The sequence below is a fragment of the Motacilla alba genome, chromosome 4 (assembly GCF_015832195.1).
Source record: "Motacilla alba alba isolate MOTALB_02 chromosome 4, Motacilla_alba_V1.0_pri, whole genome shotgun sequence".
NCBI classification, from domain to species: Eukaryota; Metazoa; Chordata; class Aves; order Passeriformes; family Motacillidae; genus Motacilla; species Motacilla alba.
The window spans coordinates 10,001,666-10,024,483 of record NC_052019.1 but is presented as its reverse complement, the minus strand read 5'-3'; the positions used below and the strand labels follow the sequence as shown (position 1 = coordinate 10,024,483).

The following is a 22,818-nucleotide window of genomic DNA, read 5'->3' as shown; positions in this document are numbered from 1 at the left end:
TTTTAAGCCCTTTTATTGCACTCTTTTAATAAGCAATGCATTTGTGTATGTATCCAACACATTTGTGTATGTATTCAACTGATTTTTAAATATATCTTCCTATTGATAAATTTCATACTTAATTACCATCTTTTTTTTTTTTTTTTTTGAGATTCTGGTGCCAGGTCTCACCATATCTCTCTTTCCTATTCAATTTATAGAGAATTCCAAGTCAGCCTGCTGGTACATATGTGCCATGCCTAACACAGGGGATCTCCCAGCACAGGCAGGGCTTCTCGTTTTTCTAATAACCATAAAGAAAAAAAAATATTATTTTATATGAGCTTTTGATAGATGATATGGAAAAACACAAACTTCTCAAGCAGTTGCACCACCTCTTCTCATAGCATCAAACGTTTACAGCATGTTTTTAAATCTCAGTTCCAGCAGCTAATCAGCTCAAGCACTGTTTGGGGTTGGGATTGGTGGTTTGCTTTGCTTTGCTTTGCTTTGCTTGTTCATTTGTTTGTTTGTTTGGATTTTTTTCTTTTTTTCTCAAACTCCTTGCTAGCTCTGTTAGAGTTATTTTTTGGATTTGAGGGTTTAGAGTTTGTTTTGTTTTGTTTTGTTTGTTTTGTTTTCATTTGATTTGATTGAGGTTTGGAGTTTTTGGGTTGATTGATTGGTTTGGGGGGTTGTTTGGGGTTTGTTAGCCTGTTTTCTTGTTTATTTCTGCTGTCGTCTGTTTCATTCCTTGAAGTCTCTCATCAACAGGTTAGCCATACAGTGGCTTGTAGCAATCTCCTGTTGTAGTAAGGAGCAATTAATAATTTCAAGCACAGTTGTTTCGAGCTGTACAAGAAATGTCAGTAATACCCAGTGTGATCAGCACTGACTGCTCGGCTGGGAATCCTGATGCCTCCTGAACTTGGTTTTCTTAGAGAAAGCCCCCTTGCCCCTGGCCGTGTTACCCTGAGTAGCAACAGTTTGGATAATACTTCTGGCCAGTACTGTCACTTTTACCTTGGTGGGAAACGACTGTTTTGGGGTAGTTATTTCCTTCGCCTGGCTACACGGCTGTTTCGGGCGTTCGTTGTTCGTTAATTCCTAAAGCTCGAGTTCGTCCGCAACAAGTTGTGAAACCTGACCGCGGGCTGACTCCTCTTCCCTGCAGAACTACTCTTCCCCCTGTTTCTGTTGAAAAAAAACAAACCTCCCCCCGTTTAAGTGGGTTCGTATTTTCCTTCATTTTGCTTCTGTAACTCCAGCAACGATTTGAAAGGAAAAATTATTAAGCAGGGACTGAAATGGTTCGATAAATGTAGTGAAAAGTAGATTAATTGCAGAGTAACGATTTCTTATATGGTTATTTTTCACCACGGAGACGTAGGAGACTGCAGTCATATGGAAAGACAGTGTCTTTAAATAAAATCTCTTTTATGGAAAGTTTAGTTCCATGTTAAAGAACTAAAGGAAGGGACCCTAGTGTATAGCTGTTGCATCTGATTAAACTTCCGTTGGTAGGAATTTAGAAAAAGGTAGATTTGCTTCTATTGGTATTAATTAATCTGGTAACACTAGTCAAGTAATGGGGTATAGACATGGAAAACATTAGAACAAACAACCAAAGGAAGGTTCCGAAACAGGTCACCAGTTATCAGATATAGACAAACAGGAACCATGGATCATCACTCTGAGAAATGTGTTTTCTAGCCACGGAGCAACTCGCCGACTAAGAGGATTTTAATTTCTTGGACTATCATTATAAATTCAGACGAGAAAAGAAGCGTGAGTCCTGCGGTCCAGACCGTCAGTTTGTCGCCTGCACCTTCCCGGGAGCGGCAGTTTGGGGAAACCTGAGCTATGAAGTGCCCCCGGCAGGTCCCCTTAAGCCTCTCCACTTGCTGACACCACCCTCACCACAGCCTCGACCTTTTTTTTTTTTTTTCCAGAGCAAGGGGATCCTGTGAGACACCTCTTGCTACTTGACACTGATTCAAAACGGATTAAAAAGCGAGAGGAGAGGTCAAACAACACTCCTGGATCACGGCAGCGGCCAGAAGACTTCAGACAGCAGAGGAAAGCGTTTCCCCGAGCTCGGCTGGAGCCAAGCTCGGCTCCGGCTGCGGCACCTCCCCGGCTGGGAGCGAGCCCCGGCAGCCGCCCCGAGCCGCGGGGATTCGCCTGCGCCGGGGTCCCCCTCGCTGGCTGCTCCTTGTGCATCTGCATCCATTGCCCACGGAAAGAGAAACGGAAGAGTGAGAAAAGGAAAGAAAACCCCTTCTTATCTAGGTGAAACAACTATCGTGCTTTTTTCCCCACTGGGAAAATCGATGAGATGCCATTCGCGCATGCAAGGGTGAATTTCGTAATGTCACGATTGGGGTTTTATTTTTAAATTGTGCTCTTTATTTGTAAAATAAAAACCATCGATGCACTCTAGGAAATATCTTTCCTTCGATACTACCAAGCAATGCCTACTGAAAAAGCAGGAGTTTCAACTTTCTGAAAAGGTTTATTTCCACCCTTGGGATATAAAGCATGTAAACTTAGAAACCAAAGGACGACAAAAGCGTTTGCAAATTTATATGTAGATAGATATAAAAAAAATATTAAAACCTCACTTCTCTACCCGAGGATAGCAGGTAAAACCATCCCATGAGGTTTCGGGGGACGGGATTAGCACAAGAGACAATTTGTCTTGTTCTGTAAAAACATCACACGACCCCCAGTCTGAGAACCAGTTAGCACAAAACATGTCAGGGAGATCTAGGGGTGTTTCTTCCGAAGGGGAAAAAAGCAGGAAAGTCACCGTTTAAGAACCAGATCTGAGGAAAGGTGTCTACATTTTAAAAATGTAAAAGATGGGAAGAAGCTATTCGGAGGGATGTTAGAGGAGGAGAGTTTGGGAGATAGAGAAGCACAGAGTGGCCTTCGCCATTACCAATCTGTATGAAACGTGACTCGGTTCACGGTAAAGCGACCGCCACGGTGCTGGGGACAGACACGGGGACACGGTCCCCACGGACTGAGGCAGAGCATCGGCCCTCCTGCAATACCGGAACGGGATAATTTGGAAGGGCGGCGGGCAGAGCACGTCCCCGTTTCTTTGGTGGCTCCGTGTTACCTCCTCCGTCCTGACCACCGATAAAAGCGCTGCAAGAGGGAGAGCGGCTTGGCAGCGCCCTTCCGAGCTTTAGCAACGTGTCGGCAGCCCACGGACACGTGTGGGGGGAGCCCGGGTGGCCCCTCCGTGGGCCAGGTGGTGGCTGTGGCGAAGACGGACACTCCACCTGCACAGCGGGGTCATAAATAAAACCGGGGCGCCCCCGGCAAGGGAAGGTCTGAGGCCAGGGCTATACGTCCCCGTCCACCAGGCTGAAGTGTTTGCCCGCCACGGGGAGGCAGAGGTAGGGGATGGCGCTGCCCGGGCAGAGCAGGGGGAAAGGCAGCGGCAGCAAGCAGCGACTGAGCAGGGGGCTGTCCTTGTAGAGGGCCGGGAAGGAGAGAGCCGAGGCGGCAGTGGGGGGCTGCGGCTCCCCGGGGGGCTCGGCCGGCCCCGGCCCCTGGCCCTCGGGCTCGGATGACATTTGTCTCTTGAGCTTGTTGCGGCGGTTCTGGAACCAGATCTTCACCTGGGTCTCGGTGAGGTGCAGCGCGGCGGCCAGCCCGGCCCGCTCGGAGCTGCTCAGGTAGCGCTTCACATCGAAGGTGGACTCCAGCTGGAACACCTGGCTCTTGGAGAAGATGGTCCGTGTCTTCTTCCTGCCGCCCGCCGCCGACGATCTGCCGTTCTCCGCGCCGGAGCCCCCGGCCTCTCGCGGCGGCGGCTGCCGGGGACCGCGTAGCCCCTCCGTGGGGAGCGGGGACCCCGCATCGCCGCCCTCGGGACGGAGGCCGCGGCTCGTCCCTTCTGCCCGGAGCCGGCGGGGCTCGCCGCCTGCGAGGGCAAAGCACAGCATCAGTCCCGGCCGCAGCCCGCGCCCCCGCCCCGCATGCACGCACGGCCCGGCGAAGCGCAGGGAGAGGGTGGGGGACAGGATGGGGAGGGGGCTGCCGAGGGCTGGCCGCGGTCCCACACCCTCCAGAGGGGAGAAGAAGGGTGAGGCGCTTCCATAAGGATCCAAGGAAATCCCTCTGCCAGCTACATGACAGGAAAGTGAGGGGCTCCTGGGCAGACCGCCGCAGGAGGCCGGGAGGGGGACACAACACCCTGGAGCAGGTTGGTGCGAGTGCGGCATCTCCCGCGTCCGCCCGCGGAGCCTCCCCTCCTCCTGCGTGTGCGTGTATGTCTGTGTCTGTATCTCTGTGTGTCTGGGACTGTGTTCGCGTGTGTCTGTGTCTGTCAGACACTGTGTTTGTGTGCGCGTGTCTGTGTCTGTCTATGTCTGTGTCTGTGTTTGTGTGTGCGTGTCTGTGTCGGCGTTTGTGTCTGTGCCTGTGTCGGTGTCTGTGCCTGTGTCTGTGCCTGTGCCTGTGTCTGTGTGTGCGTGTGCGCTGGCCCGGCCCGGCCCAGCCCGGCGGCGCTGGGGGTGCCCAGGTACCGCCTGGGTGGGGGCCAGACTGCGACCCAGCGTGCAGGACAGCCTGCGGCGGCTGCTGGCTGCGTACCCGAGTCGCTGGAGCCTTTACTGGGGTCTTGCTCCTCCGGCCCCTCTCCCTCCTCTTCCTCCTCCTCCTCTTCCTCGGGCAGCGCGCAGCGGGCTCTGCCCTGCTCCCTGGCCGGGCGACGGGGGCCGGCCTGCAGGATGCTGTCGATGCTGAAGGCCGGCGGCGCGGCCGGGGCCGGAGGAGCTCGGCGGCCGCTCCCGAGCTGCACCATGACTCGGCGAGCCGAGCCTGTCCGGGCCGAGCGTGTCCGGACCGAGCGTGTCCGGGCCGGGCGCGTCCCGGCCAAGCGTGTCCGAGCCGGGCGTGTCCTGACCGAGCGTGTCCGGGCCGAACCGCCCGGAGCCGAGCCGAGCCGAGCCGCGGCACTGGCGGCGGCGGGAGAGCGGCAGCCGCGGCGGAGGGAAGGATGGGTCCGCAGGAGGAGGGGTCGGGGTGACGGAGGGAGGGGATGGAGCTAGAGGGAGCCAAAGGACTGAGGACGGGGGGCGGTGCAAGGGAGGGAAGACTGCAGAGAGGAGAGGAGAAGGAAAAGGAGCAGGGACTAGAGGGAAGCGGCGAGGAAGGGAGGGGCGGGGAGCACGCCCAGGTGTCCCGAAAAGCTGCCCCGGGCAGCCGCGGCAGGGCAGGGCTGGCTGCCCTCCTGCCTAGGCCCTTCACTGTAAGTGGGCGGAAGGAAGGCAGAGCCAGAGCCCTCAACAAAGGCGAAGAGGAGGTGGGATGGCAGAAGGGAGATCTCTGGATTGAAGGAGAAGAATGAAGGGAGATGATTGGGAAGAGGGGAATGAGGAGGAGTCCGGCGAGGAAAAGCAGCGATGGCAATCAGAGATGGAAGGAGGGAAGGAGGGAAGGAGGGAAGGAGGGAAGGAGGGAAGGAGGGAAGGAAGGAAGGAAGGAAGGAAGGAAGGAAGGAAGGAAGGAAGGAAGGAAGGAAGGAAGGAAGGAAGGAAGGAAGGAAGGAAGGAAGGAAGGAAGGAAGGAAGGAAGGAAGGAAGGAAGGAAGGAAGGAAGGAAGGAAGGAAGGAAGGAAGGAAGGAAGGAAGGAAGGAAGGAAGGAAGGAAGGAAGGAAGGTTGGAGCTTCGAGCTGCCAACCCTTCCCTATGTTCGTACAGCACCTGGCACGACCCTAGGCAGTCTGCGGAGGGCATTTGCTGCAGACTGTCTGTGCCGCTGCTCGGCAGTGGGGTAGACTGTGGAAGAGCAGTTCATACAGCCAGAGTCTCTTCCCTGTGGTCCTTTCACTTGCAGACTCTCAGACTGAATGGTTCCCCTGGGGAGAAAGTGACCTTTTTTTCCTCTCAAGGAGCCCCGTGGTGTCAGGCCACCCCAAAATCCACACATAACTTCCACACATTCCCCCCAGAGCTCCCCTCTACATCCCCTGCTCTCCCCGCGGGTCAGCAGAGCTCTTCTGTAGCTTCCAAATGAGAAAGTGCCGGCCGGCTGCGTGGGGAGTGTGAGTTCTCCAAGGTGTGCCTTTGAGAGATAGAGAAGTGTTCACCTGAGCTGTGCAACTTGGGGAAGGATCGATGTGCTTCAGTACTGTCTTGAGAACTTTGGCTTCCCACACCTCCCAGCACTGCAGCGTTTAAAACCCGTTTGCACCACTCGAGGCAGGACGTCCAGCGATTTTAGAGCCGCCATCCGTTGTGCATCACAGGGAAGCGTCTCCCCTTCTGCTACCCCGTGTAAAGCCAGGGAAATGCTTCCAACGGCTTTTAGTCTGAGTCTCGAGGTTTCCACCATGAAAACTGCTGAGGGAAAGAGAGAAGTCCTTTAAAAAGAGTTGACAATAGAAGTACTGACACCTTTTAGAAATTGTGATGCTAAGAGATTCCATGAGCTAAAATCAGGGGCATCTTAAGGCTTTGGACTGCGGTAATCTTTAACGCACTGGTACTTGAGAGAGCGGGTTTCAGGTCTTTTTCGTGAATTTTTTTTTCACTTTATGAATGCGCTCAAATTTTAATGCAGCCTTCTGCTGGAGACCTGCACATTTTCCACCAGTCGAAAAAGAAATGTGTCCATCTTCCATCCATAGGATTATTGGCCAAATACCCGAACTTGTTGCATTTGTCTTGCAGTCTCCTATATGAACTAAGCGTTTTATCAGAGTAAAATAGCCCTTTGAGAGAGAGAGAGGGAAGGGCCAAGGGAATGACCCAGGTAAGAGAGTTATGAAATGCAAAGAAGCAGCTGAAAATATAATTTAAGAAATTTAGTCTGAAATGGTAAAACCAGGAGCATGGGAGCCTTGGACGCCAGGTCGGGTCGCTCTTTGCGCTCCTGTCTTGGCCTCCCTTCACGCTGCCTGTGCGTGAGGCATGTCCCAGGTGTTCACATCTGTTCTTGCTGCAAACCATTTCCCTTCTATCTCCAAAAAGAAAAAATAAATTCGTCCTAAAAACGCGAATGCCTTGACTCAGTGTCTTTTCCTAGAAGACATTTTCTTGGAAGAAAAAGGAAAAGTTGAAAAAGACAGAAATAAGAAGGAAAGCGATGAAGGAAACATAAGTTTTACTACCCAATCTTTTTTTCACCACAACCCCCTCCACCCCCCGAGCAGTCCAAACCCAGCCCTGGGAGACACAGCCCGGTAACACTCTGCTAGGAAAGGTCTGTCATCCATTCCCAGCCCCGTTTGGCCACTTTTCAAACCTGGGTTTGTTTTTGTTTTGTTTGGTTTTTTTGGTTTTTTGGTTTTTGATTTTTTTTTGTTTGGGTTATTTTCGTGGTTTGTTTATTTTTCTTTTTGTTTGTTTGTTTGTTGATTGGTTTGGTTTTTTGGTTTGGTTTGGTTTGGTTTTGGATTTGGTTTTTGTTTAGTTTGTTTTTCCCCGACTAACGTCGTGCAGAGGGAGCACGCTACAGAGCGGGATCTCTTCAGCCCCTGGGACAAGTTGGAATCAATTCACTGGCCACAAGAGGATGCGGGGGGGTCCGGGGTCCCCCCGCAGCGAGTTCTACAAGCCAGGTCCGTACCGGCCTCCTCGTGTCCTCTGCTAGGTCACTCTTACCTTCGGGGGAAACTAAAGACCAACAGGTACAGCGTATCCTGCACAGCCCAAACAACCGCCTGCGGAGAGTCCCGCTACGGAGGGAGCGGGGATGAGCGGGGGAAGGCTGCAGAAACCCCCGGGCCCACTGCGGACCCCCAGCAACACAATCCGAGCCTCCGCCCCGCACTTGACCCAGAGTTAATGCGGGGAACAGTGCCCGATCGGGCGGAGGGGCGAGAGTCTTTCCCAAAATTCAGGAGCTTTTTCCAATGAATGGTTCCCGGGACGCGTGGAGCAGCCCCGGGACGAGATTGGTGTGGGCAGGAGCAACTCCGGCCGCAGCCTTCGCGTTCTGCGGGGATCGGAGCGAGCCAAGAGGGTCTGGGGTCAGAGAAGGCAGAGAGTGGATCCTTCCCGGCCAGACCCCCCAGCACCGCTCCCAGCCCCGCGGTTCCCTCCGGGCTCCGAAGGGCTGTCGGTTACCGGCAACAGCTTTTCCTGCTAGAGGTGGAGGTTTCCCGACGCTGGTACTCTTTCAGCCCACGCTTCGCTTGCATTTTATTTGTGAAGAACCTCGTTGTCTGGGACGTGTGAGGACACAGAGGCCAGCACCGCACAGCGGCAGGGCAGGAAGAGCCAACCCTTTCCTTTTAGTAATATAATCCATAGTAGAAGCTAACATCGTGCAGAGTGGAAACCTTTCACCTGGGAAAGCATTTTACCAGAAATCACTCGTCATACGTATCTATATTTCCATTTTAGCTCAGAGCACAAAAAGTCTCTTACCCTGAACCTGATGGAAATGAAATCTGATTAGACCGTACAGAAACGCCAAAGAGTCTGGTTTTGCTTGGTTTACAGAATCGAGTTTGGTTTATCCCCCGAGGTACTCGACAGCAAAAGTACCTCCCTGAACTTCACATCCCCTAGCAAGTAAGACCCTGGCGACTGCGGACACAGCGGCACCTCGCAGCGCTCTCTAAAGCATCTCCGATGCTCTCCCGGGACACAGCCCAGGCGAGCGCGTCTCGAACAGAAGCGCTGTCCCAAAAGCTCATTAAAAGCTCTAGGCGGGTACGAGCACTTTGTCGCTGCTGATCCCTAAATAAAACTCTCTTTAGCGGTTCAGCAGTGCCTGGACACGGATTGCGGGTTGCTCTTGTGGTCTCCCATCATCCCGGCAGGGCCCCCCTGCCGCCCCGCCTGGAGCAGGCAGAGGTTCGGGCAGCGGGGACATCCCTTGCCTGCGCCGGGCATCCCGGGGAGGAAGCGGGGGAGGGAGGGCAGAGAAAATGGCATCAGTAGAGGGAAAGCAACTCTCCCAGGAGTTCCCCAGGAAGGCAACTACAGGCGTCACACAGCTACAGGCTTTTCTGGGGAGCTGGGCACGCTCAGAGGATGCTCCGGCCCAGGAGGTGTCGGGCAGGGGTACATCGGGCCATGCTGTGCCCCGGGACAGCATGGACATTTCCATCCCTTTTGGAAATTCTGTTTCCCTCTGAGGTCAATTCAGAGTCTTCTGCTAAATAGCATCCCTCCAAACACGGTGTTTGATACCTGCGGAAAAATCTGAAGAGGGATTCCGAATAAATCTAGTAATATCCGACTGTTTAGGAGGCTGGAATTGCTAAAGAGGGAAAGGGAAAGGGAAAGGGAAAGGGAAAGGGAAAGGGAAAGGGAAAGGGAAAGGGAAAAAAAGAGGAGAAGAGAAGAGAAGAGAAGAGAAGAGAAGAGAAGAGAAGAGAAGAGAAGAGAAGAGAAGAGAAGAGAAGAGAAGAGAAGAGAAGAGAAGAGAAGAGAAGAGAAGAGAAGAGAAAGAAAAGAAAAGAAAAGAAAAGAAGAAAAGAAAAGAAAAGAAAAGAAAAGAAAAGAAAAGAAAAGAAAAGAAAAGAAAAGAAAAGAAAAGAAAAGAAAAGAAAAGAACTTTAAATTTTAGGTGAACATCTAAATTTTCATTTATATTTTTTTTAATATGCTTTCATTTATCTCACTTCATAGAAATTAAATCGTAAGCAGAGTTGAGAAACTCAGGATAGTTAAAGAAAGCATTAAGACATCCACCATAAAGTTACATTCATCTGGAATGGGAAGGGAAATGTAGGGATATTGCCTGGATCTAATTTGAGGCTGACAGCACTGCGGGTCTGCTGCAGACTGGAGCGAGTCTCTCCCCGATCGATGGTGAGCGCGGGGCACATTGGCAGGGGGCACAGACAGACTATTCCAAGATAATGCAGTTGAAAAGGGAAAAAAAAAAAAAAGAATCGATCCAAATATATTGTTGAACAGTGGAGCCAGCACGCACCTATGAGATTTATCAAGTATTGATTTGCATGAATATTTTAGACTCGTGCCTACGAGAAAAGTTATGGGCCATCTTAAACCGGTGAGCAATGTACCATTTGCAAAGTAGCCATTTAACAAGGTGCTTTCCAGCATATCGATCATTTTCATTTAAAGTGTAATTAATAATAACGTCTTACTGCAGCTATGATAGGAATTTATTTCAAAAGGGCAGCTCAGACTCTATTTTGATTGTCGTTTGCTTTGCTTAAAAAAAAAAAAAATCTTTTCACTGATTATTTTTATTAGCGTCCAATAAACACAAGTTGTCTTTGTGAGTAATCTGGCAAGGTTCTCCTTTGCCTCGCCTCTGGAGTGCCATCTAGCTAAGCTGTTGCAGCAACATTCATTAAATAAATGTCAACAGACAAGGATTTATGCTGCATAATAATATTACAGCTGTAGTATAACTGGATTTATTTTAAAGCTATTCTGAGGTTGCTTTGATCTATAAAGCAGCAACGTATGTCTCTATATGTCATAAACAGCCTTTGCAAAAGTACTTTGAGCTTTACAGTCCATCAACGTTCTTCTTAGAGCTTTCTGTTTGCAGAACAGCACAAAGCGTGTGACTCTTAACTGTTTTATTTGTTTAATAAAAAATACACACAAGGAACAAAACTGTGAGGAATTTGCTGTCCTGATTTGAGGGATGCGCTTGGCTGTTCGGGTGTGGGGGTTTTACCTATTTTGAAATAGTCAATGCACATACCTCAGGGACTGCATCTGGTGTGAGGTGTTTCCCTGCATCCAGCAGAAATTTCTTGCCATCATATAAGGGGGAAAGTATCATTACAGAAGCTACGAGGTAAAGAAACCTGAGGTGTATATGTTCCTACTTTCAGCACATACTTTTAATAAGCCACTATAGATCATTTTCTGCATGTACAGAATAAGGCATAAGTAAGCACTTTTTCTTAGATGACTTCACGTCTTGCACCTTTTAATATTTTACCATGATCATAAGTTACAAATACAGTGTATGAAAAAAATCTGTTTATTGATATAATCAGCACATCTTTAAAAAACAAACGTACTAATGTCCAAACACATTTTAAAAATCCGATTGATCATTTAGCCCTGCCAGTTCCTTAACTCCAAGGAAAGAATATTTAGTAGAATCAGAAGTATAATAATCTCATATGTTACTCCAAAGAAAAGGCATGTGGAGAGTGGCAGGCATGTTAAATTTCTCGTTGGATTACAATCTACTCTGATATGACTGTAGTGAGTCAGGATTTTACTCCAGTAGGTAACACTGGGAGATCTGGGGAGCTGGATATGACGGAAAAACGGTTTAGCCGCTTTCTTCCAGGGGCAGCCAGGCTTTGAACGGCATCAAAATCAAGTGCTTGCGCCCTGAGGAAGAAACACCGCCCCAAGTCACCTCCTCTGGCACGAAAAGGCTGAAGTCCAGCCCAGCCGCTTTCCCCGCGTCCGGGGCACCGACGTCCCCAACTTCGCCTCTCCCCGGTCCTTCTTACACCGCTCGGGGACCAGGCTTTAGAAGTTTTCATCTCAAATTCGGGTGTTTGATGGATATGCCAAGAAAACGGCTGGCGAACATGTCCGGAGATTTCAGGGTGAGATCAGCATCGGTTGGAAAAAAAAAAAAAAAAAAAGAAAGAAAAAAAAAAAGTAAAAAAAAAAAAATAAAAAGAGAAGAAAAGAAAACTGGAAAAAAAAAAAACAACTTCAAAAGAAAACAGCTTTCAGAAATGGGGCTTACGTCGAAACCAGTATCCCGGCAATTTAGTACTTTTCTCAGGAACCTATAAATATATACATATATGGATACATATATATGCAATTCTCGAGTGGTTTTGAGGCTTGCAACCTCCTGACTTCAACTGTGCAGGTTGGTGCTCAGAGCCGTATTTCAGGCCAAAACTGAGGGGAATAAAAAAAAAATAGAAAGAAAAAGAAAATAATAAAAAAAGAAAATTAAAAAAAGGGGGAAAGTCCAAAATTGTGTCGAGGCTATAATCCACCCCTGACCCTTCTTCCAGGGTATTGTATCAAAGCTGAAGCTTCACCACATCTTGTTGATCGATTTCATAACCAGAAAAAGATTGCTCCAATTATAATGAAAAGCGTAGGAAAGAGTAAGAATTAAATCGCCCTTCCTTCACAGGAGACAGGTCCGCATGCACATTCCCCAACAGATCCAGGACCTGGCCTTGCCTGCAGGGACACCGAGTGCTCCGAGCTGGTTGGTTCAACTGCAGCTGATTATGCCCTGGGACGTACGATCAGAGCTTGACTTTCCACCAAGGCCGAGTTTTACAAGGTCATTTCCCCCTCAATATTTGAAAAAAGAAATTCAAACTTTTAGAAATATTGATAGTCCAGTAATTCATTTTAGGAGTGGGTAGGAGGGGGAAAACAAAACAGTTATTAAAGAAAAACAATAACTTGGCATGCATAATACTTCGTATAATATCACGTTACAGGTTAGCTTGCATAATCAGACATACAGCTCCCCAGTCTGTTCCCATCTGCTTATTTTTCTTCCCTTCCTTTTTAATTGCCAGTGAATTATTAATCGATTACACAAACCCATCCCGTAAGAGACGGACAAGTGGAGGTGCACTTTCCTCAACCTCTCCAGGAGACTAAAAAAAAAGTGGCAAATCCACTTGTAAAATACGGTATGTAGAATTACATATATATGCGTATACATAAAACCGTGTATTTTAGCCGATAATTTGCCAGGGAAATAAAACGAAAACAAAGAAACCAAATCCTCACAGCTCGGATTTCAGCAGGGCGAATTCTTTCCAACACTTTGCCTTCAAGTTGTTTCAAATCAAAACTTCTGCATCGAGAAGAACCGGGGGCACCAGCCCAGGCTCGGGTGTCGGCAGTATGGAAATGAGAGCAACGACGGGAGGGAGTGGGGTACGTACGGGTTAAGTGGCTAAAACAAAGGGCCCTGGAGAAGCTGCTGGAGGCCGGGATCAGCAGGGTCCCCCGCTCTGCACGGAAAGCTGCTGGGCCAGCGGGGAGGCTTAAAGGTTTCCCCGGTAGGAGCGCTGGCCCGGGCCACCAGAGGTCCCGGGGAGGGTCTCTCGGCCGCGGCGGGGCCCCGGGGCTCGGCCGCCCGTGCGGCGGGGGCGGCGCGGCCGGGAAGCGCCGGCTGTTCCGTACATTCGTGTCACGCTCGGCGGCTCTGCGGGCTGCAGGAGGAAGGGTCGGGGGAGCCTGTTCCCCCCGCAAAACGCCGGTCTGCGTCAGCCCGGGGCCGGGGAGGCGGTGAGGGTTTGCCGCTGCCACGGGGCTGGATTTTCTTTGGATGCGCGGCGGTGAGAGCCCCGCCGACCCGATCCCTGTGCATTGCTGGGGTCTTTCAAGTCCTCTCGGCTCCCTCCGGGCTGCCGCACGACGCTCCGAGTTAACCCCAAGAGTAAGTTTATTGCACGTTGAAAAAAAAAAAAAAAAGTCAAAAAGCAGAAAATCAATAATCGTGTAAGTTGAAAATAAAAAGTCCGTGGAGGAAGGGGGGTGGAGCTGGAAGCCGAGGGAGGGGGCGAGGGGGCCGCTGTCCCGGCAGAGGTGGGCGCTCAGACGAGTCCTGTCATCTGCGACCGTAGGAAAGGGAGGGAGGCGGCGGGGAAGGTGCCCAGGGGGTAGCTGACGCCGCTGGAGAAGCCCACCAAGGGGGGCGACATGTGCGGCAGGGTGAAGCCCAAGGCGCTCGCCGGCGAGTTCTCGTGGTACAAAATGGGGACCCGCACTATCCTTTGGGCGGCGTGGGAGAGGTTGGCCGCTTCCAGGTCTGCGGCCAGCTGCCGCTTCCACTTGTTGCGGCGGTTCTGGAACCAGATCTTCACCTGGGTCTCGGTGAGGTGCAGCGAGGCGGCCAGCCCGGCCCGCTCGGAGCTGCTCAGGTAGCGCTTCACGTCGAAGGTGGACTCCAGCTGGAACACCTGGCTGCGGCTGAACACCGTGCGCGTCTTCTTCTTGCGGCCGGCGGCGCGTTGCTCCGGCTCTCCCGGCTCCTCGCCGCGCTCCTCCTCCTCCTCGCGGCCGCCCGGCCCCGGCCGCCCGCCCGCCGGGCCTCGGGCCGCCCGCCCGCCGCCGCCAGCCCGCTCCGCCGGCTCCTCGGGCAGCTCGGGCGAGTCCCGGTCGCTGGCTGCAAAGAGAGGCACAGGGCTGCTGCAGGGACCGAGGGGCATCGCGCAGCCCGCCCGCCCCGCTCGCCGGGAGGGGAAACCAGCGCTGCTGGGGGAGAGCAAGGCAAGGCAGCGAGGGGCCCGGGCAAAGGCTCCTGCCGCTTCTCTGCCTCCTCCGATAAACTCCCAAATATTTCCTAGTGCATATGAGCACGTGCACGCATGCTTATATGGAAACACAAGCCCCGTGTTTTATGTGTATAAATATACTGATCCACGGACGTGCTCGTGGATCTGCGTATGCGTGCACACACATGAACGCGCTCCTGTGTGTGCACAGAACACGCACATGGGCTGTTTTCAAATCACAAAACGCATCCGTGTGTGTAAACACACACGTGGGTATGCACAGAAGTACGCATGTAATTTTTATATATGTATGTACACGCAGGAATGCGCGTGACCTCTTGTTTATATACACACGTCTGCATTTACACACGCATGCAGTAGACGTACTTAAAAGTACATTCGTGAGTAAGTATATTGTGTTAGAGGGTAAGCATAATAGTGCGTCCGTGTGTATATAGAGAGGGGCAAAAAATTCACATTTTTCTGGACTTCAAAAAGCTAGTGGTTAGCTTTTAGCAACTATTCTAGTGTCGGGACATATCTCCATGGAGTCTCCAACACTGTGCATGCATTCCAATTACAATTTTAAAGGGGAAAAATATTTTCTACTCTTTATAGAACAGAGAGAAACCAGAATTAAAAAAAAAAAAAAAAAAAGAAAGAAAGAAAAGAAAAAAAAAAGGAAAAAGAAAAAAAAGGAAAAAAGCGTAATTGTTTCTGAAGTACTTTGCTGTCTCTATATGTACTTCTGAGAGAAACTGAAAATATTAATAAGTCCATTAATGTAAAAAGAAAGTATTTGGATTACAAATCATGCCTCTTTTTCTTATTGAGCAATCACGAGATTTCTGCAGGCTCGTATAAGGTCACAGAGATGCGCCGAGGCGCAATGTTTTTTCTATCAGGAGACAGAAAATAGCCACTAATGGCAGCCCATTCACTCTGTCATGCGTTAATTTCTGCCCCGAACTCTGGCTTCTGCTCCAACACCGTCTCCATCGGGATCCCTGCAGCGAGAGGCCGCGCTGCGGGCGGAGGGCAGCGGGGCTGGCTCTGCAGGAAGAGGCGGCCGGGGCAGCCGGGGCCGAGCCCAGATGCTCCCCCGGCTTCCCAAAGTCTCCACTGCGCTGCTGGGGGACGGTGCTCCCAGCTTTCCGGCTTGATAGGGAGTCAAAAAACAAAAAAAAAAAAACCAACAACAAAAAAGGCAGACTTGCCTCTTAAAAAAAATTAAAAAATAAAAGGAGAGAAAATAGAGAAAGAAAAAGAGATGGGGGGAGGGAAAGGGAAAGGAAAAAAAAATCCCCAAGCAAGCCAAGAATCCCTGTTTACACTTTGGGCGGCGGGGCGGAGGCTCCAGGTGCCTGACACATAGGGAGCATTTCCGGAGATTTGCCCCGAGCGGCCGAGGCGGGGGCTGCGGGGGCACTCCGTGCATCGCCCTCCGGCCTGCTCCGGGGGGCCGCGGCGGGACCCGGACCCCCCGACCCCGGGGGGAGCAGGAACACCCCCAGCCCCGGCCGGGCCCGGCGGTGAAGGGTGGGGAAAGGCCACTTACTGTCGGGGCTGGCGCAGCCCAGGAAGGCGGCGTGCGCCCGGCGGTACCAGCCGACGGCGGCGTCGCGGAGCGGGCAGCCCGGGGCGCCGATGCGCAGCGGGGAGGGCGGCCCGCAGCGCGGAGCCCCGCGCCCGCCGCCCGCCGCCGCCCGCCGCGCCCCGCCGCCCGCCGTGCCCTCGGTGCCCAGCAGGTCCTCGATGAAGAAGGACGAGACGCGGGCGGAGGTGGAGCCGGCGTTTTCCGTGGCTTCGTCCGGCATCGTCGGAGAGAACTGCGGGAGGGGGTCCCGGCTCCGCCGGCGGCTGGCTCCTCGGCTCCCCGCTGCCCCGCGGCCGCCTCTCGCCTCTGCCTAGCCCCGTGGATGCTCTCCTGGTATAAAAGCGTTTTTTTCCGGAGTAATCATTTCAGATCGCGGTTTGCCATCATTTCCTGCAAGCTAGGAGGGGAGGGGGGAGGGGGAGGAGGGGAAGGGAACGGGGAAGGAAAAAAAAAAAAAGGCAGCCCGACAACCCATCGGAGGCGCCAGATTCTGCGCGAAAACGCTAATAACGAAATAAAAATGTCATGCGAGTTAAACGGCGGGCAGGAGCGGGGGATCCTGCGGTGGGCGGAGCGCTGCGCCGAATGGGATCTGCGCGGGGAGAGCGGCGGGCGCCGGGCGCTGCCGGGCGTGTGCGTGTGTCCGTGCGTGTGTGTGTGTGTCCGTGTGTGTGTCTGTGTGTCCGGGTGTGTGTCTGCGCGTCCCTGTGCGAGCGCGCCGCCCCGGGGCCGCCGTTCACGAGCTCCTTATTTAGGTCAATTAGGGAGCAAATCCCGGCGCGGGGGGGCGGCGGCGGCGGCCCCGGCACACGGGCCGCAGCCGGGGGGGGCTTGGCCGCTCCACATCCCGGGCCTTCCATTGGCTGCGGCGGGCTCAGCGGGCAGCCCCGGCAGCCAATCGGCGCCGCGGACACCGCGCTTATATTAATATCATTAATATCATTAATAATAATAACCGCCCGCCCACCCCCCACCGAGCGCTTTCATGTGGCGGCGGCGGCGATGGACGGAGGAGATGCGCCCTCCGCCGCCCGGAGAGCCGGCTCCGGCCCCGCGGGCCCGGCCACCGCTGCCGCGGGCTGTCGGCGGAGCGGTGAGGTGTCCTCAGCCCGGAGCCCCCTGGTTGAGGCGTTTGAGTCGGTTTTGGGAGAGCGGCGGAGGGGCGACTGCTCCCGTGAGCAGGCAGCGGGTGTCCCGCCGGTGGAGGGGACGGTGCGTGCTAGGGAAGGGGAGAGGACTCTCTTCTATGGGGTCTCCCGAGGTCCGTTTGCTTACCTTATATATGTGTATATACCTATACAGATATATTTTACTGATCTCCATACGGTGTCTGTGTAGTTTATTTAGAGAGACACCCAGCCCCGCTCATCGGAGAAGAGGCCGTCCGGGACTCCAGGCGGGGAGGCAGAGGCGATGCACTGCCCCCTCCAGGACCCGGCCCGTGGTTCCTGGCGTTACCCCTCTTCAGCCCGACTTTTTTACCCTTATCTTACTGTCATACCATTTCGTGGGAAGCTTTAAAGTCGTCCTCCCCCTGCCCCTTTTTCCCAGCCTCTGGATCCAGCCTTGGGACATGGACCCCGGCAACCCCACCAAAACACCCCTGGCTGCGGAGCGCCGGAGCAGGAGGGTTACCCTCCGCTTTTCCCTTGGGACCGGGCGAGCCAGATTAGTAGAGGGGCAACTCGGTCCAGAGCGCACGTCGGAGACCCGTGGAGGTTTGGGTGAGTACTGAGATGCCCCTGCCATGCGCATCTGCTGGTCAAGGCTCTCCTCTCCTCTGCCGGAGGATCCCTCCTTGTTCCCCTTTGCGGTACTCCTGGACAAGTACCCTTCCCCAGGCCCCGCCTCCCCTCCCGCTGCGGAACGGGGGCTCCGGCTGCTGCCCAGCGGGAGTGTCCGGCGGGGCGGGGGCGCAGCCGGGAGCCGAGCCGGCCTTCCCGCCTCGGAGCAGTCTCGCTCCTTCCCCGGGCTGACAGTGGGGACCTTTGAGGTCAGGGCCTATTTTTGAAAGAACACTTAAAAAAAAATCCCTAAAAAATGAAGATAAGGGAATAATTCCCATTCCAACGGCTCTAGAAAGATGCAAACAGCCCGAGCTCTGAAATGGACTCTGGAAAAGTAGGAATTCTCTCTTACTTGGATGGAGACTGAGGGCAGTCTAGTGAATTGTAAGCCGAACGACAGAGCATTTGTCACTTGTTGCACAGAAGTGACGTTAATAAATATTATGACTTTGATGCTTTGCACATTTTTCTTGTTCCTGCATAGGAAATACGGGTTTGGCCGATAGTTCTTATGCATTCATAAACCGTCACCTCTATTTGAGTGCCAGACTCAGAAAACGTGTGCTTTCCAAAATAAAGAAAAAAAATGCTTCTGTACATAACATATGCAATCTGCTTATCTATAAAAGATATGCTTGTGTCCCATACCCATATTTTATAGAGTGTCCCTACAGTGTGACCATGCAGCTTGTGTAATATTTTCTGCTTTCTACTTAAAAATAGTTTAATAAAATCACCACGATTAAACTTGCTCTTGCTTTCCTCACCCCCCCTCCATTTTTCTTTAGTATAACTTATAACTGTTTGGTGTGCAATAATGCTGAACTGTGCTTGTGAAAATCATGAATACTCAGATGTATTCCTGAAACATAAAATCAGGATGAGTATAATTCTATACCTGCAAATGCAACACTTGTACATGCATGTCCGTGTTTATTGGGGATTTTTTTTAAGCTTGTAGTGATGTTTACACACTTTTTGCATTGCTATAGTGACATTACTAACATTTCAGGCTTCCTATCCTTAGTGCTTAATATGATAATGCGAATAAAAAGGGCGTGTGTCTCCTGCAGCCATCCATCAGGGTAGGAAGCAGAAAGAGCACGCAACGACGGCATTTTCTTAATTTAACGTTAGAAAGGCATCCTTGACGGCTGCCCTTACGCCTTTCGGAGTCACCTACCGGAGGCAGCGGGGCGCAGGGCTCCCCTTGTGCCGAGGGCTTTGCCATTCCCCCGGGCTGTCCCCGCTCCGGGCAGGGGCCGTGCCGCAGCTCTGGGGCCGTGCCCGCCGGGGTTCAGCGCGGCCACGGCGAAGCGAAACCTTTCTTTCCCCCACTGCCTTCTCTTCCACGGCCATCTCTTTGCGGCACAGTAAATCTTTATTTTTTTGCAGGCAGAAGAATGGAGGGACTTCCCCTGTGCAGGTCCTGATGCCTCCCGTGGGTCAGGAGGGAGAAAGAACCACGTGTTTTCTACCGAGTTGGCTTTGAGACCGGGTTTAGACTAGAGGTGGTGGGGCCTCTTATTTTTTTCCTATCCTTGGCTCTGTTTCTTTCCCAGGTACATGTTTTTCTTCGAGGTGTCGGACACTTCCAGGTCCGGTGCAGCTCCGCGAGGTGCGGGACGGCCGCGGGCTGTGGCCCGGGCCCCGCTGCCAGTGGGGTCTCTTCGGCTGAACGTCCTGGCTTCCATTCGTGCCCACCACTGGCCTGGGATGCCCGCATGGCGTGGGGTGCCCGTGGGGTGCCCCCCGTCACCATCTCCGACGGCTCCTGACTCGACAGCGGCTGCCACGCAGAGGGCAGACAGAAGTGGGGATTTGGGGCCGGGCTCGGTGGGGAATTAGCAGACAGAGGGCTATATTTGGGCCGAAAACGCGTATGTGAGTGTGACAAGAGCCTCCAGTGAGTCACGGTGCTGGCGGGCCGGGCACTGCCGCCGCTGCCCGGCCGCCTCCCGCACGGAGCGGAGCGGCTTCCTGCAATGTGAATGCAATTACCCTGCTGGTGTTTGATGTCTCCCCTCGCTCTCCCTCCGCTGCCTCGATGTGTCGTAAAAAAGAAGCGAAATGAAAGGCAGGCTTTATCGTTCGCACCCCTAACCTCTGCTCCTCTTTGCTTTTAAGGGCCGCGGTTTTTGGAGCCCGCATCTTTGCGGGGCACTGTTGACCCCCAGCGCTGCGGGCAGAGGTGGCTTTGGGCGGGGGCATCACGCTCCCTTCTCCGCGTCAAAAAAAAGCCGTGCTGAACAGACAGCTCAGTTCTTGACACCTTCCCGAGAGATCAGAGAGCATCGCTGGGGGTAAGGGAAATCTTGGCCAATATCTGCCTCTGGTTGATATATCTATATATCTATATATCTATATATCTATATATCTATATATATCTATATATCTATATATCTATATATCTATATATATCTATATATCTATATATCTATGTATCTATATATCTATATCTATACATATATAAAAATATATTATACATATTTATAAGTTATAACTATATGCATAAACCTGCGTATACATATATACACATATATATACATATACGTACGTATGTGTATGTGTTTGAGTGTGTACTTAAAAACAGTGCTTCAGCCATGTTCTGTTCAGGTGTTTAGGTATAAAAATAAAACAAAGAAAGGCTGTATTAGCATCTTCAGTAACTACTTGTGAGCCACCAAAAGGCAAGAACAGTTCCTAGAAAGCCGCGCTGCTTTTTTGTGTCCAAAATTCCTGCAGAGGAGCAGAGGGGGTGGGACGGTTGGGATGGTTACTTAGAAGCAATAATAAAACAAGAAAAAACCAAAGTAACAAACAAACAAACAGCATCCATAAAATAAAGAGAAGATGATTGTGCCCCCCCTAAACTTCGGTGTAACAACTTCCTCTCCTGCTCCTTTTTAGGAGAGGCGGGGGCCCGCTCACCTTCCTGGGAGCCACCCAAACTCTACCTCTCGGATATATCTCATCCCTCTAGAGTTTGCCCGGTCTCTGCACAGGCTCTGCAGCCCCCAAAAAGTGGCAGGTGCGGAGCAGGACCAGGAGTGGCGGGTTATGTCCCGCTGAGGCTCGCAGGGAGAAGCAGAGGGAGCTTTTCAGAGGGGTGTCCCTGCCAGCCCCCACGCCTGGATGGAAGTCCCATGCACATCTCACGGGGACAACTTTTTTTTTTGGGTGGCCTCTGTGGCACGGAACACGAAAAGGACAAGGACACGGCAGTGAGAAACTTTTTCTTGCAGGTAGAAAACCTTAAAGCCCCTCAAATGTGATATAAACAGCACTTGAGTGCAGCAACACCTTGTGGATTCCTTCCTGAACCTGCAATAAATTTTAACGGGTCTCTGGAGATGGGGAAACAGAGCAAATTATATTTCTTTCCAGTGTATTGTCTTTATAAACCCAGTCCATCTGAATTCTTCACCATCAGTGAGACTGGAAGAGAACTTTTCCCCTCTGAAGGGCGCTGCACAACCCATGCTGCATCTCATGAATGTGTTCATTATTCACAGATAGTCACTAAGTGCTGTGGATGGAAACTTCCAGCCTGTGGCATGTCCTGACTGTCCGTGATGTCTGCTCATTGCTCGTTAGAGATGCCATACAACTTGCAGCATGAATAGCATCGCTTAAGAGCTGGCTTCTTGCTAAGTGGGGGCTGTTTTAACCCATGATAAATTATCGAACTGGAGAATGTCCTTAGGTACCTGATGATATTAACTAAGAAAACAGTTCGAGAATGATTTTGGGGAATTTTAGTGTTAAAATCTCAGGGGCCTTTCAGAGATATTTAATTGCTTGACGGGAGATGGGGAGAGAGGGAGAAAATAAACCATCAGCAAATAATATGAGATCTTAAAATAAAAAAAGAGTAGTCCCTGCAGAAAATGAGATAACAATTATAATACAATCCAGTTTTAAAGTGACTTTTCTAGAAAGGTCTTTGGCATTGATTTCCTTATACAATTTTAACTTCTTTTTTTTTTTTTTTTTTTTTTTTTTTTTTTTTTAATGTACAGTGAGAAAATGGATGGTTTTATTGGTACTGGTTAGGGTCAGCCACAGGAGAATTATGAAGGTCATGTGAAATAGGTGCCAATAAAGCTTTTATTATTGTTAAACAGACAAAAGAGCATTATGGAAAGAGATCCTTACCAGACCTAACCATGGATATTTTGTTCTGTTAACAATCATGCTGAAAATACAGAGACACTGTAAAAAAGAAAAAGCCCTGACTTTTCAAAGCTTTTCAGAACATTAACCTATTATCAAGTAATACTGTTGGAACTATTTCCCCCCAGAAAATTAAGGTGTCCTGAAATGAAGCACTGCACACAACTCATTATTTTATCTAAATCAAAAGAGCTAAGGAGCTAAAACCAAAAAACTTGCACTGTCACAAGGGAATGTGACTCTCAATTTTGAAATAACATTTAATATTTTATTTTTGTGTAATGCAATGTAGAAAACCCCTTTTTTTTTTTTTAATAACGAGGTACTCTCTAGTTTGTTTGTGTGTATCCACTGTTTTAATCGGAAGATTTTCTTCCAAAACTTGAAGCTGAGGATTCTGAAGTAAAAATTAAAATGCTGTTCCCCTTCCTTTATCCAGTCTTGAATTATTTTAGCAGAGCACTAAACTTTGTCAAGGACTGTAGTGAATGTCCACATGTGTTGATAGATTGGATTCTCAGATCAAACTTCAAAAACTGTTGGAGCTTAGTGAATTTCGTAAAAACTCATACCTTCTTAAATCTGATTGACTCATGAGTTTTAGATTAATTCCAGGACAGAGCCAATTTCAATCAAAGAAAGTATTAAGAACTTACAGTACAAAACATCCTTTGTACTTTTACAGTTGTGTAAAAGGAAAATGGATTCATGGATCAAAGTTACCCCCCAAATATTGTTAACATTGGAGTAAAAATCATACTAGCTTTTACTTTGATAGTAAAATATTTCAAACCGCGTATATACTATGGGGATAGCCTAATGTTCAAGAAAACTTGTGAAAATTACATTAAACTATATGATATTAAAAAAACACATATATAGTTATGATTTATATTAAGAAGAAGCAAGTATGCTCTGCATAGATAGGAAACAGAAAGCATCTCCTTTCCACTGACTTTTGAGTCGTTCATCATAAAGCGGGACAACTACTCAACATTTAAAACTGTCATTAGATCAAGGGAAGTGTTTTCCCTTGTCATGTAAAAATTATGCTTCTCTAAATCATATTTGAGTAAAGCATACA

At 50.6% G+C, this 22,818-nt stretch overlaps 2 protein-coding genes across 2 annotated transcripts; both read right to left on the bottom strand.

Annotated features, from left to right (window-relative positions):
• Positions 1 to 689: 689 nt before the first annotated feature.
• Positions 690 to 5,011, bottom strand: LOC119700942 (homeobox protein HMX1-like). Its single transcript, XM_038136676.1, has 2 exons — positions 4,591 to 5,011; positions 690 to 3,919 (listed from the first exon to the last, which is right to left on the bottom strand). The coding sequence occupies exons 1-2, from the start codon at positions 4,799 to 4,801 to the stop codon at positions 3,336 to 3,338; spliced, it is 795 nt and encodes a 264-aa protein (XP_037992604.1). The 5' UTR covers positions 4,802 to 5,011; the 3' UTR covers positions 690 to 3,335.
• An 8,336-nt stretch (positions 5,012 to 13,347) lies between these two features.
• On the bottom strand, positions 13,348 to 16,498 carry LOC119700770 (homeobox protein HMX1). Its single transcript, XM_038136383.1, has 2 exons — positions 15,733 to 16,498; positions 13,348 to 14,065 (listed from the first exon to the last, which is right to left on the bottom strand). The coding sequence occupies exons 1-2, from the start codon at positions 15,989 to 15,991 to the stop codon at positions 13,494 to 13,496; spliced, it is 831 nt and encodes a 276-aa protein (XP_037992311.1). The 5' UTR covers positions 15,992 to 16,498; the 3' UTR covers positions 13,348 to 13,493.
• Positions 16,499 to 22,818: the final 6,320 nt, after the last annotated feature.

Bases quoted from the DNA above. Each gene is read 5' to 3' on its own strand.
- LOC119700942 (XM_038136676.1), bottom strand. From the start codon at position 4,801: ATGGTGCAGCTCGGGAGCGGCCGCCGAGCTCCTCCGGCCCCGGCCGCG. The intron at 3,920-4,590 runs GTACGCAGCCAG...TTGCCCTCGCAG, and splicing joins TAAAGGCTCCAGCGACTCGG to GCGGCGAGCCCCGCCGGCTC.
- LOC119700770 (XM_038136383.1), bottom strand. From the start codon at position 15,991: ATGCCGGACGAAGCCACGGAAAACGCCGGCTCCACCTCCGCCCGCGTC. The intron at 14,066-15,732 runs GTAAGTGGCCTT...CTCTCTTTGCAG, and splicing joins GGGCTGCGCCAGCCCCGACA to CCAGCGACCGGGACTCGCCC.